This window comes from Penaeus chinensis, chromosome 3 (assembly GCF_019202785.1).
Source record: "Penaeus chinensis breed Huanghai No. 1 chromosome 3, ASM1920278v2, whole genome shotgun sequence".
Classification (NCBI taxonomy): domain Eukaryota; kingdom Metazoa; phylum Arthropoda; class Malacostraca; order Decapoda; family Penaeidae; genus Penaeus; species Penaeus chinensis.
Window position 1 is genome coordinate 10,137,361 of NC_061821.1, and position 12,500 is coordinate 10,149,860.

Below are 12,500 nucleotides of genomic sequence, written 5' to 3' on the forward strand. Positions count from 1 at the left end.
CTACCTTTAACTAACAATGAATATAACGCTGAAGCGAATCATGACATTTCATTAGTTTGCAATTCAATAAGCCACACATAATACAAGAAAAAGACCTGAAGCTTTAAATAAATGAAAAGTAAAGGCAAAACTGCATTTGGTATATGTAGATATATGTACATTTATATATATATATATATATATATATATAAATATATATGTCTATATGTATGTATATGTATATGGATTTATGCATATATGTATATATTAGTGTATATGTATATATGTATGTATGTATGTATGTATGTATGTACGTTTGTATGTATATGTGTTCACACACAAACACATAACTAAATAAATAAATCTATACACACACACACACACACACACACACACACACACACACACACACATATATATATATATATATATATAATACATATATAATATATATATATATATATATATATATATATAATATATATACATATACATATACATATATATATACATACACAAACACACACACACACACACACACACACACACACATACACACACACACACATATATATATACACATATATATATAGTATATATATATATATATATATATATTCATATATATATAGTATATATATATATTCATATATATATATATATAGTATATATATATTCATATATATATATATATACACATACATACATACATACATACATACACACACACACACACACACACACACATACATACACAGACATATATATATATATACATATATATATATATATATATATATATATATATATATATATATAAGCAAACCGTCGAAAAGAATGAAAACACACATTCCATATACCTAATGGGTATCCTGAAAAACATATTCGATAAGAAAAAAAAGAAACCCTTCTAGTTATCAACTAGTGAGTAAATAAAAAGAAAAGTATTACTTACATTTGCGATATCCTGCACGTCAACAGCACATGAAAATAAAGAAAAATATTATTAGATAAAGGATACTTACTTCATGATGGGATGTGATATAAGTAATTTTATGTACAATATAACTGTTATTAAGACTATTACTTAATTGTATGATAATAAAACACTACATTTCAGAGCTGAACAAAAGTGCAAATTACTCATCCACACTTAAATGAGCACATGAGACACATTTCTAAATCACGTTAATAACAGATGTTTATAATGTCTTCAAACCATTTTATGTTAAACCGCATGGCGAGAACCATAAAGATAACCATCGCTCAAATGAGCGCTCGCCAAGGCGAACTATTCTGCCCGACGAGAAACTCCCCGGAATCAAGAAAATATACATAAACGGCAAGAATGCAAAAACACACCGGCGCACGCACGCACAGCCATTTAAGCAGTCTTTAACGCCCACAAAACTATGCCGGGCGCCTCTCCCCAACACCTCCACGTCCGCACAGGCCAACATTACCACCGCCATGCCCTCTGCGCCGAGCCACGTCCCGCCTGCAACCAGGTCTTCGCACACACGCGCCCGCAGAACGCCGCAGTCCCTGGGACGCCTCCTTTCCCCCGCGCAGCCCTTCCGTGCCGCGCCGTGGCAGGAGGTCGCCGACGGTCTCGCACCAGCCCGAGACACGCGAAGAAATAATCCACGCAGGGGATAACTCTTGGCAATGCATCTTCCCCGCGGATCACTTACCTCGGCCAGGTGAGGTGAGAGCCGACGAGGCAATAAGTCAAGTGTAATTATACGGCCGCTGACAGCTAGGGCGGGGGTTTGTTCTAGCTTACCCGCGCCTGGGAACCCGCCCGCACACACCTGCCTCCCTCCGACTCCCACCCACCGCCTCCCTCCGTCTGATTCAGACCAGCTGCATGGAAAGGGAGGAGGCGAAGGCGTGCGGATCGAAGCTCAAGGAAAGACAAGGACTGAGGAGTAATGCATAGTAATGCTCCTGGACACAGACGGAGACGAGCCAGCGGGCAACCGCAGGCTGAGGTGTAGACGACCGCAAGCGAATCTAAAATATAATTTGGACGTTTCCATGGTGTGTGAAGTTGGGGGATGAGCAGATATCCCATCTGAAGACTAATCATCTCCATCCCGAAGCTAAAAACCCCACTTACGTCGCGACTCGCTAACGAAGACATACTCTCCTGAACAGGGAAATCAAGATGCGAGACACTTTATAGAGGCAGCGAACCATAAATGGCTAAGCCAGTACCGAAGCGCGGCGACCTTCAACGGAGCAGCCACGGGTAGGGAACAGTAAGACGGAGCACCTGCGGTTGAAGGATCCAACGCGGAATAATTCTGCTGCTGAATGGCTTGCTCAACCAAACTGGAATAAATCACTACCCGAGGCCGAGTTCCGAGCGGTCAACTCACTCGAAATTCGGTAAGCTTTCCAGCTTCTACAGGCATACTGGTCAATCTTTATAAGAAGCAATGCGTTCAATATGTACAGGGTCCAGAGGCAAGGCCAACCGCAAAACAGCCGTATGCTAATTAACTGCAGGTAGAGTGGTAGACTGGTATTTCGTATGAAACGTCAAGCAAAACCAACCAAATCTTTCGGCCACATCCCCTAAAATAAACAAGAAGCAAAATCATGTTAAGCAATCAAAAACCAAGTAATATATATATATATATATATATATATATTTAGAGAAAATAAAATGGTCGACGCAATCGGAGTCTTCGGGAGGAGAGGAATGTCGACAGTCACACGGGGAAGCGTGATGGAAAGCCGTTCCCCTCACCTGACCCAACAATTTTCGTGGCCCGATGATCGTTCATGTGGCATTACCACGAGGGAGACGCAGACGGACGAGGAATATGAGAAGACCAATGGCATAAAAAGGGAAACGAGAAGGGGGGGAAGTTAAAGAGAAAAAGATTCAGGAAACACAAGAAAACAAACACATGGTCTAATAAACAATACACGTAGGAGTGCACAGTGAACACATTCAAAGAGACACACAAACTATTAAAAAAGACCACATGTACACACACATACAAACAGACACACACAGCATTCAACAATAAACGTTGATTCACAGCGAGTGCAAACAATAAACACATAGTAACACAAGCATCATAAGTTACAAGATCCAAGAAACTACAGAAGTGTAGTGATACACTTGGCGTAGACAGGTACAAAGCTGATATGATGGAAAGGCAAAAAATCATAAAGGTACGGAGATGGAGAGGCATACAGGTACAGATGCACAAATGGAGGAGTTCAGCGGTACAGTGATGGATAGCAAAACGCGCACAATTATACATAGATGGAGTAGTACACACAGAGGAGGGAAATACGTAGAAGGAATTAGAAGAAAAAGGACGTAAAAGACGCGTAAATAAGGCCGGGCGAAATGGCCTACAGGGTTTGGCATTTCGAAGAGACCCGAGATACATGGACGAGTACAAAGACGGATACACACGGGTGAGGATACAGGTAAACATACAGGCACATGAGTACACAGGTAGAGTGACGGGGTGTGTCGGGAGTTTCATACATAATTATTCCATGAATCGTCCAAGTTTCGATCATATCAAATGTGTCGAAATGACACTGAAATAACCCGTAAAATGACGAAAGAAAAACCGAAAAAACTAATGGTTTATCAAACTACAAGAACCAGACATCAATGCATTTCACTTTACCATAAATAAATTCAAATATACAGCAAAAATGCAGGCAGTGAGACTAAGAGAAGATGGAAACCATAAACCTACATTAAACCACAATAAGGAGAGAGAGAGAGATGGAGAGAGAGGGAGAGAGAGGGAGAGAGAGGGAGAGAGAGAGAGAGAGAGAGAGAGAGAGGGGGAGAGACTCTAACACAGACAGACAGACTCACACACACACAAGCACACACACACACACACACACACACACACACACACACACACACACACACACACACACTAATCGTTGCCAACACTTCCCGCGCATTTAGCACGTTGGCACCCCTGCATAGCGTGTGCAACTTGCGGGCTAGGGCTGTGTGCAAGGTGCCCCCCTGCCCCTCCCGCGGTATGCGAGGAGCGTGTTGTAAGTCGGAGCTGATGGATGGCTCCTTCACGCCCGCCCTGACAAGCGGAGCGGGGGGAGGCGCCCAAATTAACCGTGCGGTGAAGCAACACTACCAATTCTAATGGTCTAATTCTAAAATGGGCGGCCGTTACCGGTCCCACGGTGGTCGCCACGCTTGCCACGCCGCCGAGCCGTGTCCTGCCGCCGCTCTCCCCCCGCCGCGACCCTCCTTTCCCTCCCCCGCGTGCGCTCATCCTCCCCCCCTCTCTCTCCGTGACCTGCACCCTGTGGCCCTTCTCTCCACCTCTATCCCATTCCTCTGTGGCATCCTCCTCCTCCACCTCCTCTTCCCACTGTGTTTATTGTCGTTAGTCTTAGTTAGTCAATCGCCGCACCTTGTCGCAACTTCCCTGCTTCCCATTCTGTGGCTTTTCTTCCTATTTCCTCACCACATATTCCTTGTGGCGCTCCAGACGCAAAACATTTCATCACAGTTCTCTCAAAAATGATAAGAGTTGCTACAGTATCTGAACATTTACTTTGCAATGCTATTTATGAATAATGAAGCAATGAACCAAGAAAGAAAACTAGAAAAAAACACGGACCTGTTCACTAAAAACTGAAAATAAAACAAGCAAAAGGAACGGAGAGAAATTAAGCGAGGACAACAAAAAACACGCCTTGTTCACACACTCCCTTAACGAGAAGTAAAAAAAAAAAAAAAAAAAAAAAAAAAAAAAAAAAAAAAAAAAAAAAAAACTGCCAGCTTATTGAACCCTAAATTATCCCCAATAATGATATTCAAATTGAGTAGAGGAAATTATTGGGAATTTCGTGAGCAGATGCAAATGAGGAGGAACTGGGAAATACCGCAGGCCGGCGGGACCCTAATGTGTGGCGAAGGGCCCGCCACGGCACACTCGCCGCAGGACCTTCCAAGATCCTACTCCATCATCCCCCGCGGAGGGAAGGACCCCGCCCAGCTACACCCACGCCTGCTACACCCACCTGCTCTCGCCTCGCCCCCGCAACGCTGCGTGAAATAAAACGATTTTGGGAAGCATTTTCTCGGCGTCCTCCCTTTTCTCCTTCCCCGTCCTCCCTCCTTCCCCTTCCTTCCACGACGAGGGTAATTCGGCGCCTCTCTTATTTACTAGCATGGCATTTGCCGCGCGTGGTGGGCGCCTAAATCATCGGGGCTTTTATCGCATTTCCGGACATGTCGCTTACACGTCATGACAGTCATTCCCTTGTCAATATTGTATGCGAATGGCAACATTGGAACACCAGCAACAGATACAAGACATTTTCAGGCTTGAGTGATTCCAATATATAGCTGCTATAAACGCTCAAAGAAACACTCAATTCAGACGCGCATGCACACGTACAGACACAGACACAGACACACACACACACACACACACACACACACACACACACAACATATAAACACACACACACACACACACACACACACACACACACACACACACACACACACACACACACACGCACTATAACACATACACTGATAACACATTCACGAGCACATCTTGCATTGGCCGATTCTATGCCACGAGGACAGCATGACAACATCCATCACGACGTCGATACACACGGCAGAGCGAACAGCCAAACGCCAAGTAAATATTGGGTTACGGAGAGGCTTTCTCATCTACGCAACACCTTTCAGAAACTGTGTGAATAAGAAAGGCGCCAGGGAAATAGGGGAAGGAGGTGGGGATGGAGGGGGAGGGGGGTAATCCCTGTACAAAGCGTAATCCATGGTCGTTTTAAGGAAAGGGAAGAACATCTATTTCTGTGCGAAGTACTGCATATAACCAGCTCTAGAAGGGTACTAAACGTCCAGTTGTAAGAACAACAATTATAGAAAACAAAATAAATAATAATAATAGTAACAATTAATAATATTAATGATAACAATGATAAATAAAAATAACAATCAATAATAAACATTACATTAGTAATGATAAACTACAATAACAATCATAAAATTAACGTAAAACAAAATAATAATGATGATAACAATAATGACAATACAACAACAATAATAACAACAATAATGATGATGATGATGATGATAATAATATAATAGCCTTCATCATCATCACCATAATATAATAATAATATCAATAATAATAATAATAATAACAATGATAAAAATTAACAAGATCCCTTTCTAATATCACGCATTCTTTCCCTGTCAGCTTAAATTTCCAACATTTTCCAATCTTGTAAAAAAGTTGGCCCAATGTCATCCATGCACAATATCATCATCTCTATCTAGAAGAAGAAAGCAAAGAAGATAAAGAAAAAACAATACAAGAAGACGAAGAAGAAGAAAAAAAGAAAGAAAATAATGCCATCATCGTTTTATTATGATACCCTTTGCCCCAATCACTCGTCGTCTATCTCAACACGACCTCCAATGCCTCGAGCCCAGGGATCGCTCTGCTTTGTCTTCTGCATTGCCTGACACTTAATAGCCTCATAATCAGTTCCTTGTTTAGCCTTCGTGTAGTCAAACTTCCCAAGACGCACAAACACCCGATTATCAAGTGTTCTTTGTGACATCAACCACTTCAACATCATCATCTGCATCCCTTCGCAACCCCCTTCACACATCTATTGCTCTCGTGCTGCAGTCTAACCGGAGCACCAGCGACCAAAAAAGGCAGCAGAAACAACAGCAGAAACTGCAGCAGCAACAGCAGCACGCCAGGCAACACGTCAGACTCGGCGAGATCCCGGGCTGACGGTAGAGAGATGGCCGCGCCGATAACGCCATCTCGGGCTGATTCATCGGCTGGGTAATTGTTGGGTGGCCGGCCATTACGGGGCTTTCATGCGACCCACCCATTGTTTGAGGCCCCGACACCTCGCCGCTTCATGCTGACGGCTGACACTTCCCGGGATCACGCTCGCGGCTGACACATCTCTGCTTCTGATGACTGCTGACACCTCTTTAGCCCCCGCTGCTTATCAACTTCACCCGCTCACTGCACCTGATGCCTTCCAGGATGTTGCCGCTCACTGCCTCCCCTTGAATTTGTAAAGGTTGTTAAATCTTTCTCTAGATTCTGTCGAAACCCTTCTATAATTGAAATCCCTTAAAGCGATAAATGATTTCCACGTCCCTCTAGCTCTTGTAACCCTGAAAACTGCGCAACTATGAATTAACAAACGACTATCTCAAAAGGTAAGCTATGCAATTGTTACAATAAAGAAAAAACAGTTATAAAGCCGAGCTTCACTTGAAGCACAAGAGAGGTACGAATACCAAGACCGTCGTAAAAAACAGAGATAACCAACAGAAACCGACGATATACTGTAGAATTTTCTATGGAGAGCAAAACACCCTATCCACAAATCTTAGTACATTTCAGTCGCAAAATTCAATTCCGTTGACCAGCAAAGCCAAGAGAAGTATTTCCACCCGGCTCGAAAGAGGTTTCATTGCCCATGCTAAAACATTTCCATGTACACGCAAGCACAGACAAACTGAAAAGCTTTGTTTAACCATTTCCCTTTCTCAAATATCTCTTGAACTCGTCTCTCTCCCATCAACCCCCGGTGTACGGACACACCGAGGGCGAAAATCTACAGTGCGAGGTTTTTAAGCACTGAATTCCATATAAGGAGGACCAGTAATCATCAAGGGTGTCCTTGGCACCACAAACAGGCTGAATGCTGACATACATACCAGCATAGCATTCTAAAAGGTATTATCGCAAATACGTTTTCATATAAATACATATGCAAGGTTTCATATAAATACATATGCAAGGTAACGATTCATACAGTGACCCTGACTGCACAGATTTATTCTGAAATTACGTCACAGAATGATAAGAATGACTATTAACCTCGTTCCAGTCTGAGTCAATCTCCCAAATAGTTCGTCGTGCTGGAAACTGTATTTTGCTTTCGGTTACATTCTTCGTAAAAATAAAATGTTTGCATCATAGTCTTACATTGTCCCTGCGTTGCCTCACTCGCATCTGAACCCCACACACGACCCGCGTCCTTTCAATACAAGCCTTTGAGAATCAATCCATCAATAGAGCAAATGACGTAAGACGGAAGAACTTTGTGTATCCACCAGAGTAATGTACCGCTGGCGCCCACCATGGAATACTTCGTAACGCTCGCACGTCGCCATAAATCTCAGGTGTATATTTACCTTCCTTTTCCTTTTGCTGCGATAGCGAGCAGACACGTAACTCCGGATTCAGGGCCGCGGGTTCATCCCTCTCTCTCTCTCTTCCGCATAGTCGCTTTGCCAGTGAAACCAAATTCATAAAAAAACGACGAGGTCATACCAAACAAACTGAGTGAAGTGCCTGGTTCTCTTCGATAATTACTGTTCCTTGTATGGTCATGTTACGCTTAATCAAGTCACCATATGCAAAAGCAGGGAAGTTGATAACCCTGTCCCGCAATTTAGACTAGAGTACAGCTAACTGCAGCTAAATGAACTCTAATTAGCGCAATACAGACGTTCATGTTTCGGACCGGCGTGTACAGAACCGGAAATGCTCACACCTCATAAATACAGAGGGAGCTGCTAATCAGTCATCCAAAGGAACCGCGCACCGCCACGATCAGCGTAATTCGAGGTAAAGCCGAGAGCCCCCGTCCCTGTTCCTCGGCCAGTCGTCCGCCCGGGCCAGCAGCGCCGCCGCCGCCGCCGACCCAGGAAATCATTCCGTCGGCCTTCCGCCTCAAGAATTTCCTCAACTACAGGCCGTAAGGCGAGGGAGCCCGGGCCTCATCCGCCCCGCGACGTTAAATGCTCTAAATGCTCGCGTCGCAACACATCGACACACGTAAAGCATCGTTTCGCGCCTGTTTAAGAGCACAGCGGGAGTCGGTTATTCTCCCTCGCCCTCCCCCGCCCCGTCCCGCGCTGAGCTTCCACCGGTGTTCATCATTCAATTACCGTGAGGATCCTGCAGCGTCGTCATTGTGGCGGGCGGCGGGGCGGCCGTGCTCGTGGTACTCCCGCTTGAGGGAACAAAGGGCCTGACAAAGGGCCTCATCCCCCGTGGAACACAAAGCTCGCCCCGGACACTAAAGCCCTCGCTAATTCCCAGACTCGTCTCTATCGGGCTGCCTCTTAACCGAAACTGTGTAATAACAAGGTATAGCCTTTAGCATTATGGTCATCATAAATAATAAAGCTGGGATGCGGCCGGTTACGGACACTCCAAAGGGCCGTTTCTCCGGTTCTTAATTCACCTGAGCCGACGGCTGATACATGCATCTCGGCCGCGTCCAGGGGGGGGACGGCTGCCCGGGGGAGAATCTCGACCTTATCCCGCGGAGGGCTAGGGGTCAGGTTCCCTCGCAGGCCGCGCGTCAGGCCGCTGTTGATGAACGAGGTGTAGACAGGGGTAATTGCAGGTTGGAGTAATTACCCAGTGTATGTTTGTTTAAGCCTTTGTGCAGCTGTGGCTTGGGTCCAGCCTGGGTCCAGCCAGGGGCCACTTTAGGGTCTAGGGTAGGACCTAGGTGGACCTGTTAGGGTTAGGGGAGGGGCTGAAGGAAAGGGCGGGGACAGAGAATCTCAGGTGGGTTGGAGGCCGGGTTCTCGCCCTCGCGAGGAGGGACCCAGCACCTTGCAATCTTCTCGCGCGGGCGTGAATAAAGCTCAGTGAATCGGCTAGTTCTCGGTAAATGCCTCTTCATTGTTTACTCAAAAACCTATGAATAACTCTCGCCTGTCCAGTCAGAATCGGAGTCAGCAAATTCAATTTTACAAGACATACGCGCCCATCTCGACATCAACATAACTCATTCTCGACACAAAGCCGTCCTTGGTTATACTACCAACACCATACATGCTTGAAGTTATTGACCAATAACACACATGCCCGACGCTGCAATAAAGCATTTGATTACCTTCCGCTGCGTGCGAGGACATTGTGCTGGGAATCCGATGAATAATAGCATGAGCTGGATTTGATTTAGGGCCAGCTCTTACCGTCAGGCTGCTTCTTTAGCAACTGGCGAAAAAGGTGGAGAAGAGGGACGAGAGGAAGACAAAGGCGGAGCGAGAGCAAAAAGAAAAGGAGAGGAAAGATACGGAAGACTAGTGGAAAAGGAGGGAGGGATGGAGGGAGGGAGGGAGGTAGAGGGAAGAGGAGAGGGAAGGAGAAGAAGAGAGGGAAGGGAGGGATGTGAGGAAAGAGAAGGGAGGAAGGTAGAGGGAAGAGGAGAGGGAGAGGGAAGGGTAGAAGGTAGAGGGAAGAGGAGAGGGAGAGGGAAGGGTAGAAGGAGGGGGCGAGTGGGAAGGAGGGTAGGTGTATGAGTGAGTGAGTGAGTGAGAGATATAGATAGACTGATACGGAGAGAAGAAAAGAATAGAAGAGTGACGGTAAACAATAAAGAAAAGCTGGCAAAATAAAATAAAAGAAGTACAAAAACAAAATAGAAGAATAAACGAAAAGAAGAAAGCAAATAAACAACTTAGAAAAAAAAATCTAAGAGAGATAGATAGAGAGAGAGAGAGAGAGAGAGAGAGAGAGAGAGAGAGAGAGAGAGAGAGAGAGAGAGAGAGAGAGAGAGAGAGAGAACAACGAGACAGACAGAAACAAAGTCGACAAACCCGGGGGGGGGGAGGGGGGGGGGGCGCACCGGAGATACATCCAGATCACATAATAATAAACCCAAATATCCGGGTCCACCAGCGGCACAAATGCGAAAATCTCGTGTCGAGCCAAACCTGCCAAATCCATGGACGAATAACACACACACGATCCCATTAAAATCACAAAAAAAGAAAAAAAAGTAGAAAAAAAAGGTTGATTTCAATATTCCATCCCTTAATTCGTTCGTTTAAGCTTGCAGTTTATACCCGCGTAATAAGTGCTCCCAAGGCAGTGATTATCATTTCACTGTTTTAATCATAATAAAACACTAATGTCAGCCGTTGTCACTTTCTCCCCTCGCGCGAGCAGTGAACACATCACGCCATAAAACCGATAAAAGAGACTTAGCAGTAATTAAATAAACACTAGGCTACGGTATAATCCGAGGACTATTCAAAAAAAAAAAAAAAAAAAAAAAAAAAAAAAAAAAAAAAAGTCCATAGCTTTTTCATGCCGGAATTACTGTGATATTGGGATCCGCCGACACAAATTTTCGGTGAAATCAAATAAATATGAATGCGCATTCTGTACCCGTTATTAAATCCTGCCGAAGCGATTTCCCGTGTAAATATTTAATAAATATGTGAGGCTTCCATACCACTTTTTTATTAAAACAATGAAAATGCTACGTTTTTGATCGGTTTATGTGAATCATATTACTATTTCAGCAAGCGGCAATTATATCCCCGTATATCTGACTCGTTTACCACATATGCATGGTCTAACACACATAGACGCACACGCACACACACACACACACTCACACACACACACACACACACACACACACACACACACACACACACACACACACACCACACACACACACACACGTTTGTCAACATACAGATGTGCGTCCTACATAGGTATAATCGAGTGTTCAAAGCCATACTTGGCGACAGGGTACAGAGTGACACACTGATACCCTTTCATCCTCCGAAAGCGACACATATCAGGTGACGGAGTAAAACGGCTTCTCTTTATACTCTTGAAACGGTAGCTTTCTATGTAATGCGTATGTGTGTAACTTTTTTAAAATAAACAATCCATGATTATTTAAAATTCCGAGGATACCTTCTGCCGATGTAAGACCAAGAAAAGAAAGAAAGAAAAAAAAAAACCCGACTTGTACACATATCGTTCTCCTTGCAATCAGTCTCGTCCCGCCTCACTTAGCGCCCTCGGCCCCCAAATCCGACGCCGAATTAATGCTTCCCGGCAAGACGCGCCGGTTCCTCCAAGACAAACAACGGCGTATCTCAGCCTGGCTCTCCGCCGCGGACGTAATCACAGCAACAGATGCCTATCACCAAACTAACTCATCCGGAACAATTGATATGCAAATGAGCCAGGTCTACAAAGGACCGGAAACAGTACATCAGGTTAACGAGGTCCGACACGACCTGGGCCGTTTACCGCCGTCTCGGACGCTAATGGCTCACCCGCTCCGCCGGCCGCTCATCCACGCCATTAAACGGCTCATCCGCGCTGCTGGGAGAACTCATCCACTCTCTCGCAGCCCACACGGCAAGGGGCTTATTACTGCTATGACGTCATTCGCCTGTGAGGTCATCCATGTCCATTCGTCTAGGTGTTCATCCAGCGGATGGCCTTCTTATCTCTTCCAAAACATACGTAGAGTATCACCTGTTTATCCGCACGTTTACTTACAAACTAAGTAATTATGTCTTAATTATCAGTATTCTGGGAAACAGAAAGAAACAAGGTAAAATATACATAAATGTACACATTTGTATGTATATATGTATATATGTATATATGTATGTATTTGTGTATGTGTGTATGTTT

At 44.6% G+C, this 12,500-nt stretch overlaps 1 protein-coding gene across 2 annotated transcripts in view; it reads right to left on the bottom strand.

The window, feature by feature from the left end:
- Nucleotides 1-12,500, bottom strand: part of LOC125045788 (ankyrin repeat domain-containing protein SOWAHA-like) — a 339,944-nt gene that overhangs the window by 97,914 nt on the left and 229,530 nt on the right. For both annotated transcript variants that reach the window (XM_047643276.1, XM_047643283.1), the window contains exon 6: nt 935-946. In XM_047643276.1, coding sequence (XP_047499232.1) covers nt 935-946 — 12 coding nt within the window. The remainder of the gene's footprint in view (nt 1-934; nt 947-12,500) is intronic.